The following is a 17081-nucleotide window of genomic DNA, read 5'->3' on the forward strand; positions in this document are numbered from 1 at the left end:
ACCTCTGCCTCCCAGGTTCAAGCGATTCTCCTGCTTCAACCTCCCGAGTAGCTGAGATTACAGGCATGCGCCACCACGCTCGGCTATTTTGTATTTTTAGTAGAGATGGGCTTTCACCATGTTGGTCAGGCTGGTCTAGAACTCACCTCAGGAGATCCACCTGCCTCGATCTCCCAAAGTGTTGGGATTATAGGCATGAACCACCTCACCTGGCCAAGAGTGCAATTCTTTTCAATTACTTGTTTTAATGATACAATGAAATGCTTCAGAGTGACTATATGATTTATAGCATTTGGACAAAAGATTATCTTCAAAATTTGTCATTAAACATAGGTTCTAGCTGTCCTATTAATAACATTTCACATTATCTTTAAAACTTGTTATAAAACATAGGTTCTACCTGTCTTATAACATTTCACATTTGCCTGGTAACAAAGGACAGCATTTATGTGCTTAATAGTTTATCATTAATGAGGCAACTAACCTTTAGATGATCAGTAACCTGATTTTAAAATCACTTGTTTAAAATTTGCTCTAATTTGAAAAAAATAAGTTTTGAGAATTTTAGTCATGTGAACAGAATCTAACACACATGACTGATGCAGAAAAACTTATTTCAAACATATACCAGTGAAAATAAGTAAAATATGATAAATATATAGAAAAAAATTTTGTGAACTTATGTTAGTCAGTTATTTTCTATGAAAAAAACTTAGAATGTAGAGGTTAGCAACACATCCTGGAAATGAACTGCCTTGATTTAAATGCTGGCTCTGGTGCTGGCCCTTTCAGTGGCATTGGGCAAGTTATTTGATGTTGTTGTGCCTCCATTGTATCTTCAGAATAAGAATAATAATAGCATAGTTTAATTTATTGCACAATTATGAATATTAATTGAGCCAAGGTGTGTTCTGTATAGATAATAGCATCTGGCACAGAGAAGGTACATGAGGGTAATGGCATTGTTAGTATAACTATTATCATCAACATGAGGGTAATGGCGTTGTTAGTATAACTATTATCATCAACACGAGGGTAATGTCATTGTTAGTATAACTATTATCAACAGGAGGGTAATGGCATTGTTAGTATAGCTATTATCAACACGAGGGTAATGGTATTGTTAGTATAACTATTATCATCAACATGAGGGTAATGGCGTTGTTAGTATAACTATTATCATCAACACGAGAGTAATGTCATTGTTAGTATATTATCAACAGGAGGGTAATGGCATTGTTAGTATAGCTATTATCAACACGAGGGTAATGGTATTGTTAGTATAACTATTATCATGTCTTGCACATTGACACAAAATAAATTTCCCTCTCCAAACCAGAGCTATTAACAATGGTTTTAAAACCATATTCCATACTCTTTCCATGTCTTAAATAGTAAATCCTCATTTAAAGTGGCTTACCACCCAATTTATTCAACAAATAGCTAAAGAGAGTTGACTCTGCCCAGGATGTATAATCACAGTTAAAACTACAAACTTTTGTATTAAAAAATCACTCAGAAACTTGTATGAAAAGCAAAGTATTGGTTTTATCCCACAAATTTTTATTTAGTATATTTGCCTTGAGACTTGAAATTTTGCATGTTTAATAAGCACCCTAGTTTATTTGATGAGAAAAATCTTAATTTCAAGATTGAGAAGTTCCGCATAATAGAAAAACAGTATTAATCGAAGCTTTTAGAAATCAGTTTCTCAACTCGTAGTCTTAGGCATATATTATTTTATAATCATTTCATGTTAAAATCTCCCACCGTTGTATTTATATAAGCAGTGTGGAAGACGTACAGTGGATTGAATTTAATTTAGGAGGATATTACTCCTACCACACCGTGCTCACCTTGTCTCATTTAAAAGTACTGTGTATTTTTTCTCAACAATCAGAACACAGATTTCCCTGCCAAATGGACAATCTCACAAAAGTGACAGAATTCCTGCTGATGGAGTTTTCTGGCACCTGGGAGCTGCAGGTGCTGCACGCCGGGCTCTTTCTGCTGATTTATCTGGCAGCGCTGGTGGGAAACCTCCTCATTGCGGTCACCACTCTCAATCAGCATCTTCACACCCCCATGGACTTCTTCCCGAAGAACCTCTCCGTTTTGGATCTGAGCTACATCTCAGTCACTGTGCCTAAAACCATCCATAACTCCCTGACTCGCAGAAGCTCCATCGCTTATCTTGGCTGTGTGGCTCAAGTCTATTTTTTCTTTGCCTTTGCATCTGCTGAGCTGGCCTTCCTCACTGTCATGTCCTACGACCGCTATATTGCCATTTGCCACCCCCTCCAGTACGGAGCTGTGATGAAATCCAGAAGGTGCTATCAGATGGCAGTCACCACCTGGCTAAGCTGTTTCTCCTACGCGGGCGTCCACAGTGGCAACATGTTTTGGGAGCAGGTTTCCAGATCCAACATGATCCACCAGTTCTTCTGTGACATCCCTCACGTGCTGGCCCTGGTTTCCTGTGAGGTTTTCTTTGTAGAGTTTTTGACCCTGGCCCTGAGCTCATGTTTGGTTCTGGGATGCTTTATTCTCATGATGATGTCCTATTTCCAAATCTTCTCAACGGTGCTGAGAATCCCTTCGGGACAGAGTCGAGCAAAAGCCTTCTCCACCTGCTCCCCCCAGCTGAATGTCATCTTGCTCTTTCTCACCACGGGGCTCTTCGCTGCCTTAGGACCAACGGCAAAAACTCTGTCCGTGCAGGATTTGGTGGTCACTGTGACATACACAGTCTTGCCTCCCTTCCTCAATCCCATCATATATAGTCTTAGGAATAAGGAGATTAAAATAGCCTTGTGGAGACTATTTGTGAAGATACATTTTCCACAAAAGTAGAACGTCCTGGTCTTTACCATAGAAGATCTGCAAGAAACACCAAAAAAGCATAAATACTTTATGACAAAAGATGAAAACACTGCTGATGAAATGAAAAACACTGAAAAAACTGTTGAATGGGAGAAAGACAATATTTGCACTACTGTATGTAGTTAGAAATGCAAATGTTTCTTCAAAAAGTAAAAGTGTAAAAGTACATACATAAAATATTTCAAGGTTGTGTAACTGCAGCTTGTTCTGGTGATCTATTCCTTTCCGTCCCACACGTCTTCCAACTGGTTTAAATAACTTATCCTAAACCTGTAGCCTAACATTCCTGTTACTATGCATTTTTTGGAAGAGGACACACACACACACAGTTTTAGTACCGGGTTTAGCTAGTCAACAACAACAACAAAAACGTAAGCAGAAGGGTTATTAGAACAGGAATGCATGTTTTAGATTTTGCAAATATTTCAAGGATATATCTCTGTCACTTAGCTATTTTTAGAAATCTGTCAGGAAATTAAGCCAATTTCCCTCAATGCATCTACTGAAATTGTCACTTTTTTTTTAACCTGTTAACAATAACTATTACAACAATAAAAGCCAATACATTTCTAGCGTTGGCTTTATATAAGACACTGGTCTAAAGATTTTATTATCTATATCCATATTTATGTCAACTCAATCCTCACAATGACACCGCAATGTTGATTTTATTTATTTCATCTGGATTTCACAGATAATGAACCAATTAGGAGTCAGGAACATGCCCAAGTCCTCACAGCTAAAATGGTCAAAAACAAGAATTAGTCTCAGGCAGTTTGGTCAGAGAATAGACAGTGTTTCCCACAACTCTACACCAGCTTCCTATGTGGAATAAATACAAATTGATGTTTTCATATTAAACTATATTTCTGGAATATACCTATTTTTAAATGTTACTGTCATGATATCAGATTCCAGATCCTTGTTGCCAGCATTCTGTTTAGAATAATTACATTTATTACATAAAGAGAGTATCAAAGGGTATTTTTTGTCATTCTTTTTTATTTTAAATGTTATTTCACACTCATATAAAGAGTTGGTTTGTGCAAGCACAGGGATATAAAAATCAGGGACAGTGACACACACATGTGTGAGGCTGCTGGTGCCAGATGAGGGACTGCAACAGGGCTGTAGTGTGTGTGTATACAGCTGTGGTGCCAAAGCTGGCAGCATGTATGTATGTGGCTGTGGGGGCCAGCTGCAGGTGCAAGCATGGTGCTAGGGACAGGCACATAGGGGTCATAGTTGGGTGTGCAAATGTTTCTGCGATGAAACTGACAGCAGGCACGTGTGCAGCTGCAGGGGCTGTAGGCAACACACATGCTGGCGGGGCCAGCTATGGAACTCAGGTGGCTGTATGCATGCTCACAGCTGCTTGGCCTGGAGTCGCAGCATGCATTCATGGCTGCAGGGGCAAGCATGGTAGTGGGTGCTGGGTGCTGGGTGCTGGAGCCAGCTGCTGTGTATATGCAGCTGAGGGGACTGGGTCTGGAAACCCACATGAGCCAGGCTACAGTGGGTAGCCAAGGGACAGCACTCAGCAGTGAGGGTCAGGACCAGCGGGTAGCCAAGGGTGAGAGCTCAGCAGTGGGGACAGGGGCTGGCAGAAAGGGCCCGGGTCATTTGTGGGCACATTCATAGCACTGGTCCCTGGGCTGGGTTGCTGGTGGCAGCTGCAGCTGAGGTGGCTCTAAGGAGGGAGTGTTTGTTGGGGGCATGGCTCAAGCCCCTGGAGACTGCAGGAAAAACCTCCTCAGTGGGGAGATTTATAGGAATTGCACTGGGTTATGCTGGCGATTGCCTTCCTTGGTGACAAAATCTGCTGGAGATGAAGCAGCTCATGTCTGCAATGGCTAAACCCAGAGGAATGCTCAACCGTGAACGCTGAGGGGGTGCGGTGCCTGGAAAGGCTGTTTAAGTCCCCAGTGGAGAGGGCTATGGGAGTCCTGTGCAGAGAAAACCAGCGGGGACGGAGGGGGCTCCTGCAGTGTGACGAGCCCCCATCCCTTGTCTTTCTTCCCAGGTGTTTCCAGCTGTTTCGGCTTTTCTGGTCTCCTTCGTAATTTGGGGCGGGAGGTGGAGGGGGTGAAACTGAAGTTTTGGGCAGTGCCCAGGAGGCCAGACCTGGGGAATGGTGGTTCCTCCTACTCTCCTCTTCCTTGCAAGGGAAACTTGTGATTTGGGGGTTTCCTCTGCACTAAGGAGTCCTGGCCTGGAGGATGGGTAGATGCGAAATGAAATTGTGCTGCCTTTTCTTGTGCAGTTTTCTGTTATTTTCCTCCACTGTATTGATGTAGCCTCTTACATGGACTCCTGAGCTTTTCCGGAGTTATTTTCATTTGTGGATACTTGTGCAATTGTTCTTTTGGGGGGAAACTGAAGCTGGAATCTCCTCTGCTGTCCTGCTTCCTGCAGTAGGAATTAAAAATGTTTATATAATGAAATTTATGCTTTTTGTGTATATTTGAGTTGTGACACATGCATGGAGTCACGAAACAATGATCACTACGTGGGTTCAGAGCAAGATTTAATCCCCCAATTCTCTTCTGCTCCAGCTCTCCCATCACTCCAGCCTCTGGCAGACACTTACTGTTACCTCGCCCTGCAGTCTACCTTTCACAAAATGGAAGCTAAATTGAGTCACAGTATGTAGTAGCAATTTTGAGTCTGGTGGTCTTTCTTAGCAAAGTGTGTTTAAGACTCATTGAGGTTGATTTATATATAAAGCATTCCTTTTTATTGCTGAAGAGTTTTCCATTTTATGGATTATCACTTCTTTCATTCACCAGTTGTTTCCAATATTCGGTCATTATAAACATGGTTAGTACAAACATTCAGGTATAGGTTTTCATATGAACATAACTTTTCATTTCTTATGGGCAATGTAAGCTAAAAATAAAATCCTAGGCCCTCTGCCAACTGAACAGACCACCCTGCTTGGTCAAGGGGACCCCAGAAAAAAAAACTGAGTTCCTAGATGTGACTGACAGGTCAGACACACTTCCCTTTTGCAGTTTACACACAACAATGGCTGGCTTTAATGCCAATATAGAGATAATGTAAGATTCACATTTTTTTTTTTTTTGACACCAAATCATTTGAGATGGCGTCTTGTTTTGTTGTCCAGGCTGGAGTTCAGTGGTGCAATCTTGGCTCACTGCAATCTCCACCTCCCAGGTTTAAGCAATTCTCGTACCTCACCCTCTAGAGTAGCTGGGACTACAGGCGCATGCCATGACATCAGGCTGACTTTTGTACTTTTAGTAGAGATGGGTTTTCCACCATGTTGGCCAGGCTGGTCTCGAACTTCTGGCCACAAGTGATCCACCTACCTTGGCCTCCCAAAGTGCTGGGATTACAGGCATGCACCACTGCGCCCCATCTCGTTGACTCTTTATGGCAACAAAATACCAAGTTATAAACAAGACCTAAGGCCATGCCAGGCAAGGGTTAAGTCATGCACCTGTCTGCCACTGGGTTTCCCTTTTTCTCTAACAGCTAAACTAGTACTGTCCTGGAGAGAAGCCATTTGAAAACAGTTGTAGCTTACCACTCCACACCGACTCCTTGTTCCACCAGCCATAACTACAGCTTTCACTGGAGAAGAGACTGATTTCGGTAACTCTCTTCTGATAAAAAGACCACTGAGCATGGACTGGTTCTGGCTGGTTTACAGAGGCTGTGCACTTGCCTGCCTTCCTGTCACGAAAAGATCTTTTGACCTACGGGACCTAACTGCAACATATTTAAATGTGAAGTCTCTACTCCAAAGTGAACATGGGTTCCATGTTCAATATACGTATCAGGACCTGTTACATGTGCATGTCTAGCTAACCTATTTGGCATAAAGCTCCTACCCCAACCTGTCCTCCTCCCCCATTGAAGGCCCTGTCTCATTTTGCACAGCAGGGGAATGTGCAGATGAGATTCCGTCTACCTGGGCAGCTTTCCTGAGCCTTGGATGACTGCTTTGTCCTGGAGTCTGGGCTTCTGCTGATTCTTGCTGCCTGTCTGTGAGGAATGGAGCTGCTTTGCCTGATTTGTTTCATGAGTGTTTTGTCTCACTAGACTCACACTCTGGCAGCTGGGTTTGGGCAAAGCCTCCGGCCAGACACAGAACCTTAGCACAAATCGGGGAGACCTGTAGGGTCCTCTCCTGGGACTGGTAAGCAATGCACAGAGCTCCTTTCCTAGGTATTGATACTAGTGCACAGTATATATATAATATATATTATATATGTTACATATTATAATACATATATTACATATAATATATACACACACATTTATCTCACATTTTCTTTCCATTCATACACTGATACACACTAAGGTTGATTCCATATCTTGGCTATTGTTAATAATGCTGCAATGAACATGGGAGGAAGACATCTCTTAGCCTTCTGATTTTAGTTTCTTTAGGTATATAAGCAGAAGTGGGATGATTAAATTTAAAGACAGTCCTGCAGGGTGAGGTGGCATGTGCCTATTGTCCCAGCTACTAGGGAGGCTGAGGCAGGAGGACTGCTTAAGGCCAGCAGTTCAAGGCAGTAGAGTGCTAGGATTGTGCCAGTGAGTAGCTGCTACAATCTCTCTGGAAACAATTGGGAAAATACAGTAAAACACAGAAAATTCTGCACATATGATTCTTTGGTATGCTGCCAAATAATGTGTAAAATTATTTTTTTCTCATTTTTATCTAAATATGCATTTGTAGTTATCAATGTAATAGATGTTTATTGCTTTAAATGTGTTTCGTAAAAACTGTCCTGCTTTAATTTTATAAAACAAGGAAAAAAGTTACTCAAAGTGCTATAACAGGAGAAAGAATTCTTTGCTTAGGCCTATCTATTTGCAACTATTTTATATAAAATTTTATTTGAATGCTTAGTATGTGTTTTTTTTTCCTGTTCTTGAAAGTACATTTAAAACATCATTAAATATTAATAATTTTAAATGAATGTAAATTTATTGCATAAAACATTTGTTATTAAGCTATCATTGTTTTTCTCTCATAAGATGAACATCTAAAACTCTAAGATAATTTGACATGGATCAATATATTTTACTTAAATACAATCCTAGATAAGCAAGTACTTTCACCCTCAGTCTTGTGACCCTGATGTCGGAGAAGCCAATGGCCCAGAATGGGGAAAATGTGCTTGCTTTCTTCAGCTTCTAGACCTGAAATTTACGGATTTGGACTCAGGACCAGCTATACCTGGTAAGGCTCAAATGACCCCTGTCCCACCAGAGCAGGTGTGAATGTTCCTGAGTGACCACTCAGGGTTCTTGAGGTCAAGGACCATTTTACAGGAATTTGAAGGAGCGAACTCATCACTTAATGAAAGAGGGAACAGGGCTTCTAAGAAAGACAAGCACATTATAGTTTTTAATCCCTTTCTATATTTAGTATAATAAAGCACATAGTATATAGCATATAGCTATATTATAGTAGTACATAGTATAACATATAGCTATATTATAATAGTACATAGTATAATATAGCATATAGCTGCAATAGCACATAGTATAATATAGCATGTAGTATACATATTACATAAGTATTACATAACATATAGTACATAGTATAATACAGCATATAGTATATAGCCTTGACTTCACCACTACGCAATCTTTGCATGCAACAAATTGCACTCATACCCCTTAAATTTATACAAATAAAAAAATACATAGCACATTCAAATGCCAAAACAGAAACATTATTTAGTGGTCATCAGAAAGGAAACAGTTGCTAAACATCAAGCAACAGAACATCGCCTTCACTGAAGCCCTCTTGCCACTCCTCCCAACCAGCACATGCTCCCCACCAAAAATACAAACATTGTTCTAATTTTTTAATCCTTATGTTGAACTTTATTCAGAAAAGCCGCAAAATTGTACAGAGTTTGTATGTAGTGCTCACCCAGCTTCTCCTAATTTTATAGAGTTTCACTTACGCTCTTGTGTGATTCATATTTTTCTTGATCCAGAGCCCCCGGCATTCAACATTTCCATTAAGTGAATTTCGAGGGCTGTACCAACCGGGGAAGGAGAAGTTGCCTACCTGCATGAGGTAGGTACAAGGATCAGAGATCTAACAGCTTTTTATACAAATTTTAGACAAGCTTCCTATTTGAAGTGTTTAGAGGTACTTGATTACTTCAACTTCGAGCTTTTGGAGGGATTCTTCCAGTATAATTCTACAAGCTTCTGAGCTTCTATGACCAAATAAATATTCAGCTTTTTTAGATCTAAGAAGTCCAATTCTAATTATCCTTTTTTCAGTCTCCAAAAATTTCTTGCTACAAACTCTTGGTCTTTGTGTATTTATACTTTAAATTAAATATAATAGTTCCTTCAGACAGTGGTAAAAACTGTTGTCTAAAAAAAGAAATCTGAAATTTCTTTTAGAATTAAGAATTAATTTAGGATTAGGATTTAGAATTATGTAACCTGAAATTATTTCATAGCACATACAACTATAATAAAATATGTGTGTAATTTAAAAATAGAATTAAAACTTCATAAATTCTTTCTTCAACATTTTCCTTTGAGACTTCCTATTTGTCCTGTGGATTATTTAGAAATATATTAATTTCTGAATAGTTAGATTTTTCCAGTTTTCATATAATTCACTTCCAGTTTGATTCCAGTGTTGCCAGAGAAAACATTCCACATGATTTCAAATCTTTTAAATTTGTTAAGGTTTGTTTAATGGTCTGTGATATGGCCTATCTTGCTGATTTTTCATGAGTCTTTGAAAAGTATATTCTCATGTTGAATGGAATGTTCTCAAAGACGTTAAATCTGTTATCACAACATCCCCTGTGGACAGCCTCACGACTACATTAGATACCTTGTTTATATGTTCCTGATGTATTGTCCTTTTTGTCATTATGTAGTAGCTCTATAACATACTTCAAATAAAACATTGAATGCAAACTTTATCTTCTGTTTATCTATATTGTTATCCCCTAAAGTAGCAAGGTATTATCTGGTATCATTTGGTGATAATAGGAATGCATGAAATGGAGATCATTGCATAAACAAGACCTGACTGCTGCCGATATACACTCTAATCAGTGAGACCCTGAACACAGTCTTTTTGAGTGACTGAAGAAGTATTAGGTTGGTGAAAAAGTAATTGCAATTATTGCCATTGCTTTTAATGGCAAAAACCACAATAATCAATAATTATCAGTCAGGAAGTATCGTTGGAAAAGAGTAATTCATCCAAGTGACAATACTATGAAATCTGCGATTGTTTTAAAGCCTTGCTTTATGACAAGGAGAAAAGATGACGTAGCAGCCTGCGATGAGTAGTACCAATAAGGGACAGTGAATGTGAGGAACATTACCCTGGAATATTAATTTTCTGTCTTCCAAGAATTGTAGAATAGTTCAGAGGAAGTCAAAAACATGAGAGACATTGGATACAAAAATGCTGCTAAGTGAAAGAAAGCTGAGATGTAGATTTTAAATGCTGTATTTTTGAAAGTGACCGAGAATGGAAAATTTGGGGAGCACTATGGGAGACTGCTTCTACTCAACAGCAGTGTCATAGGTATGTGTTCTGTGCTTGCCATGCTCGAGGCATTGTGCTATAACGTGGGGACATACTGTGAACAAGAGATGATATCCCTGCTCTTATAGAGCTCACAGGCCTGTGGAAGACAGAGAGGCCAAGGGCAAAAACAAATAGATAATAGATTCCACTATTTCATATGACCAGTTTCATACATAAAAGATCCAGGTATTGTAATTAAGGATAGCAGTGAAGGATTCAGGAACCACAGGAGGATCCTTTCACTCAGGGAAAACTAAAAGAGGAGTTTTCTGCTGAGGAAATGTGTCAGCTCCAAGAAATCCAGCATGGCCAGGAAAAAGCGAGGGTCATGTGCACTGGATGTGGTCAGGTACATCAGCTGAACTCACTTTCTCTTTCATGTTTCTGTGACCATGCCCATGAACTGATCTCATTGTTACTCTGCAAGTCACCCTGAATTAACTACAGAATGCCCATTCTGTCTCATTAAACTGTATCACTTCTTCAATTATCTGTTTCCACAGCATTCTAGTATATCTACTTACCTTACCTTGGCTCAGAAGGCAATAGGGCCTGAGACTGTGGCATTCAGACAAGAACATTCAAGATGTCCATCCAGCTTTTGTTTTTGAAACATAGGTTCAGTTTTTCCTCATGTGAAAAATAATAAATTAAGATCAATGCCATGTGGTTTTGATTACATTGATTATATATGTGGAATATCTTTTTTGTTCTATACATGCATTTTATGAGCACTATAATTTAACATATATATGAAGCAAAAAGTTATCTGTGATACCATCAAATAAATTTACTAGAAAAATTTTATACATATTTTTAACATGTAATATGGATAAGTAGAATATAAAAAAGATACTATTATATATAAAAGATACTATATAATATATAAAAGATACTACATATTATATAAAAGGTTATATGCTATATATATTATACATAGTATCTTTTATATATTCTATATATGCTATAGAAGTATATATACTACATATAGTATAGAATATGGAATATATTATATACTGTAGAATCATGCTATATATAGCTCTATATGTGCCTAAATAAAATTGTATACAGTCTCGTCTTTACTTTTAGAAGTGTTACTTTTTGGATATAAATTTTCATAATATTTTGCCTTTGAAACAGAATTTATATAACATTGTTCTCTTATTTTAAATGTAGGCTTATTAAAATTTTTGATCATCTAAAATACTGAGATGAATATCTATGTAAAGAATTCCTCGATTCTCTTTGTGATTAAGTGTTTATTTAAAGTGTTCATTTCTAATTTATATATCCAAGTTGCTTCCTCTCAACAATCTATCATGACAGAGGGCAGAACCTGGTGACGTCTTTTTACTTTATTCACAACAGTACTGATGATCATTTTTTCCTTCTGTAATTCAGCAGTGAGACCTTATTGTAGATATTGTAGATATAGTTTACATTTTTATCGTTGTTTTGTATTTGTGTTCTCTGGAAATTTTTTAGTAAAATGTGTAATTAAATGTATCTTATTCTGATATTAATATCTAAGTGATTGCTATACATTGCTCATCTTTATCTTTTGCTTTGTCGTAGATTCAAACAAATTTTCCAAGTAAAATAATCTACTTTTTTATTGCCAAATATATACGTGTATATATATATATTTTTTTTCTCCTTTCAAATCCTATTTTCCAGGGTATTTGTGTTTTCAGCTTTCATTTTAGATTCAGGGGGTCGGTGTGCAGGTTTGTTACCTGGGTATAGTGTGATGCTGACGTTTCAGTTATGGACGACCCCATCGTGCAGGTGCTGAACACAGCACCCAGTAGGTAGCTTTCTAACCCTTATCTCTCCCGACTCCTTCCCCATCTCGCAGTCCCCGGTTTCAATTGTTGACGTCTTTATATTCATGAATACATGGTTGTTTGTTGTCTGTCTTTATACATTAGACAAATCTTTACCCATGCATTTTCCAATTGTTTGAGTTTCACTTCCTACAGCTTTAATCAATTTTTATATGTAAAAACAGTATATAAAATGTATTCCTAATGTGTTATTAAATTTTCAGAATATTTAAATAAATAATTTTTTCTCAATCACTGAATTACAGCGGCAATTTTGTTGCTTGTGTTTTCAAAGAGTTCTGCTAAAATCATAGCAGGGAACTACACCTTCCTTTCCATTGCCAGATTATGTCCAAAATGAACCAATCATTTGAGAGAGGTGGGAAAACAGCTCTCTATTGCCCATCTCATATTTTCATCAGCTTATGACACTAGAAAACTTCAGTAATTTCATTAAGTAGTACTTAATAAATATATTAGTACATAGATTTTAGTTTGAAACAGACCATAGTTCCATTAAAGCTGGCTAGCCCTGTTTCTAATTAACACACACAAAATGCCCACATGTGTAGAATAATATTAGGGTTTACATTAAACCAATATGTAAATAAATATTCCACTACCTCTTTATGCTTGTTAATATGAGGAATTTTTAAAATTCACTTTTATGCAACAAGAAATAGAATAATGTGTAGTAAAATTTCATTAACAAAGAAAACAATGGGTTTGTGTGTTTCTCTTTTATTTCTTCACAAAACCCATTCTCTTAGTTCATTTTCTATAAAGAAAATTTATTCCTTACAATTATGGAGGCTGAGAAGTCCAAGGGCAAGCGTCCACATGCAGCGAGGGCTCTCCTGCCGGCATCAGGTGGACCAGTGGGAACCCTCCTGCCAGCGGGGACTCCCTGCAGAGCATCAGGCGGACCAGGACATTACATGATGAGGGAGCTGAGCAGTCTGATGTGCTAGCCCAGATCTCTCTTATTATCTAGCCCCACTTCCATGATAATCCATTAATCTGTGAATTAATTCATTTATGAGAGCAGAGGCCTTAAGAGCAAATCATCTCTTAAAGTCCCCACCTCTGAACACAGCTACATAAAAAAAATTTTTAGAGTATCATTTTGGTTTTAATCCACAAATTATTTTTCAAAATTTCTGTGGGTACATGTTAGGTGTATATATTTATGGAATACATGGTATGTTTTGATACAGGCATGCAGTGTGGAAATAAGCCCATCATGGAGAATCGGGTATTTATCTTCTAAAGCATTTATCCTTTGCATTACAAACAATCCAATTACATTCCTTAAGCTATTTTAAAATGTACAATTAAATTATTACTACAGTCATCCTTTCATGCTATCAAATAGTAGGTCTTTTTCATTCTTGCTATATTTTTGTACCCAACAACCATCCCCACCTTCCCTCAATCCCCCAGTACCCTTCCCAGCCTCTAGTGCCATCTTCTGTTCTCTATGTCCATGAGTACAGTTGATTTGATGTTTAGAGCCCACAAATAAAGGAGAATATGTGATGTTTGTCTTTCTGATCCTGTCTTATTTCACTTAGCATAAGGATCTCCAGTCCCATCTATGCTGTTGCAAATGACTGGATCTCATTCTTTACGGCTGAATACTACGCCACTACTCTGTCATGTATAAGTACCACATTTTCCTTGTGCATTCATCGGTTGATAGGCACTTTGGTAGCTTCCAAATCTTGGCTATTGTGAACGGCGCTGCAACAAACATGGGAGTGCAGGTATTTCTTCAATGTACTGATTTTCTCTCTTTTTTTTTTTTGAGATGGAGTCTTGCTCTTGTCTGTTACCCAGGCTGGAGTGCAGTGGCACCATTTCGGCTCACTGCAACCGCTGACTCCTGGATTCCAGTGATTCTCCTGTATCAGCCTCCTGAGTAGCACACACCACCACGGCCAGCTCATTTTTGTATTTTTAATAGAGGTGGGTTTTGCAATGTTGGCCAGGCTGGTCTTGAACTCCTGACCTCAGGTGATCCACTCACCTCGGCCTCCCAAAGTGCTGGGATTACAGGCATGAGCCACTGTGCCCGGCCTGTATGATAATTTTATAAAATGGTGTGTGTGTATGAAAATTAAAGCATTTAAGTTGTGGTCCTCTATGCTTTTTGTTTTGCATGAATTCATTAATATTCATGTTATGTAAAATAAATCATTTTATTTTTTATTTCTTAAAAAGTAAACCTTTATTTCATGGTGTTTGGAGTGGTGGAACCATATACATATTTCAGCAGTCCCACCATATCGTTTTTAAATAATTGTAATATTGAATGGTCACTTAATTATACAAGATCTTTTTTTCATGGGGCATCCATTGAAAACCTGTTCTGCAGACCAATAATGGGTGAAAATTGATATGCTCTTGTTTTAGATTTACCAATTGTATTTATAAAATACCTTACAAATGCATAATTATAAATGTATTCACAAACGTAAAAGTATGCTCAATGCAGTTATTTAAAAAAGAAAATATTCATGTTATTCAATTGTAGGGAAGACTTGCACATTCTGAAAAGAAATGCTCACAATAATAGAGTATGAAATTGTATGTGTATGACAATTACAAAAGCAATATAAATACATCCATGTCATAGAAAAACTCTAAATTCAAGACAGTAGTAACAGGATTTTTTTTCAAATGTGTTTCCATTTTCACCTGCAGTTAATTATTTTAGCTTTGCTTTCCGTATGTTTATTAATCATTTCTCTATTTTGTCATTTCCTTTTTGGTGCAAATAACTGTTTGTTGCTGAGATTAGTGTCTTTATCCTCTTCTATCGATAGTTTTATTCTGAATCATGTTCGAATTTAATTGGGTACAGTAATAATTTGATTTTGCTTTCAGTGACATTCGTATTCCATATTACCTTAAATGGCTGTGAGTTTGTCTTTGAAAATGTTTGTTTCACGATTCACATGTAGTTTTTTCTACACATTGTGTTCCAATCATTGCTTTTCACTTTGAGCTGTTTCTTTAAATGTCACATCTTTTGCTCTAGGGCCGTATTCTGTTTCAGTTGATTGAGACTGACACAGGTACATTCTCCCCAATGCCGTGGTTCTCGGGTTATCAGGAATAAAGCATTTGTACGTGTGAGGCTTCCTGTAGAACTTCTCTACTTGCATATTGTAAATAAAAGCATGCACTCCTCAGCATGTTCTGCTCAGTTCCCAATCTTCCTTCCATTTCTGAGGAAGGAAAATCACATGAGAATATCCTAGAAGACAAACTTAACCAGGCTTATTTCCCTCTTGTTTTTGTTAAGTCGGATATTCATCATTTTGTTTGCTAAAAGTATATTGAAGAGGTGCCAGTTGGACAGGGTATTTGTGAAGAGGCAGCCTGAGTCATTAGTGAATTCTCCTGATGCCTTTTTGTTCTGTGTTTGCAGCCATTTCGCCTTCAGTCCAGGCTTTGGAAGGAGAGGCAGGTCCAAATGTCATCCTTAACATTTGTAGACAGGCCACAATATTCTCACACAAGGATGAATTACTATAAATCTAAATATTGGAAGGCTGAGGCAGAGGAATCACTTTAGCCCAGGAGGTCGAGGCTGCAGTGAGCCATGACTGAGCCACTCACTCCAGCCTGGGCAACAGAGCAAGACCCTGTCCAAAAAAGAAAAGTCTAAATCACTTGAAAATTCCACTTCCACCCCAGATTCAGCCAGCATTTTACCCTTCATTTGCACTGATTTCATGCTTGTTTTCCCTTATAATGAGAATATGAAGTAAAATTACAACCACAGATTAAATCACTTTTTTCTGTAATTGCAGTTCTCTTAAAATGCTTGAAGTTGGCAAACTGATGAAGCTCAGTCTCTTTGGGAAAAGAGAGAGGCTGAGATAGACAAAAATACACAGAGATAGAGACAGAATTAAATCAGAAAGTAAAATTTGATCAAATAATACAGTTTTTATTAAAATGCTTCTAAATATTTCATTTTTTGCTGTTTTGAAAACCAAACATATAACTATGATCATTAACACGAGATGGTGTGTTGGATTCATATTTCAAATTTTAAAGTATAAAATTATATGAGTAACTTTGTTTTCCAGATTTAAGGCCAGAAACAATAAACTTACTTATTGAATGTTCTATAAACATGTTAAAACACTTACATTTTAGTGTACGGCACTTTTACACAACTTTTAAACACTTCAATTAAAAGGCAACCAACTTAAACAATATATGAATCAATGCAAGTTTGCTGATTTGATTCTTTTAATAAAATATTAGTCATTATTTGCATCCCGCAATTCTGTGGAAACAAAGCATCACAACTCTGAATAATTATTATTTCTCGTGTTGTAAATAAGCCAATAGAGTGGGATGGTCCATTCTCTGGTTAAAACTTACATATTCTGGGAAAATGGTTGTATATTTTTTCATTGTTATCTACATGATATACATTGCCTAGTCACATACATATACACACACATACGTAGATGCACACAAACTATATAAGAAACGTGAACTGTAGAAATGGTAGAGTGTATCAAGTGCTGTGGAAACAGAGGAAACACTTAATTCTGCAGAAGGCTGAGAAGGATGGTGTTTCAGGACAACTAGCGAATGCAGGTGACATTTCAGCTGAACTTTGAAGCACTAGAAGTTTATCAGATGGGCCGGCACATTAGATAGAAATAATGGATACATGGACCTTGATGGCAGGTGGAGTAAAGGACACACGTTTTTTTCTAGATGGAACCTAGGGTCTTGGGACTGACAAGAGGAATGTCTGGGGACAAGGAACCCTC

At 37.8% G+C, this 17081-nt stretch overlaps 1 protein-coding gene across 1 annotated transcript; it reads left to right on the forward strand.

Annotated features, from left to right (window-relative positions):
- The first annotated feature begins 1902 nt into the window (after positions 1-1902).
- On the forward strand, positions 1903-3072 carry LOC105527006 (olfactory receptor 14I1). The gene has a single exon (XM_011963185.1). It carries the CDS (start codon positions 1921-1923, stop codon positions 2851-2853), a length of 933 nt encoding a protein of 310 aa, XP_011818575.1. The 5' UTR covers positions 1903-1920; the 3' UTR covers positions 2854-3072.
- The last annotated feature ends 14009 nt before the right edge of the window (positions 3073-17081 follow it).

Source organism: Colobus angolensis, unplaced genomic scaffold, assembly GCF_000951035.1.
Source record: "Colobus angolensis palliatus isolate OR3802 unplaced genomic scaffold, Cang.pa_1.0 Scaffold600, whole genome shotgun sequence".
NCBI lineage: Eukaryota > Metazoa > Chordata > Mammalia > Primates > Cercopithecidae > Colobus > Colobus angolensis.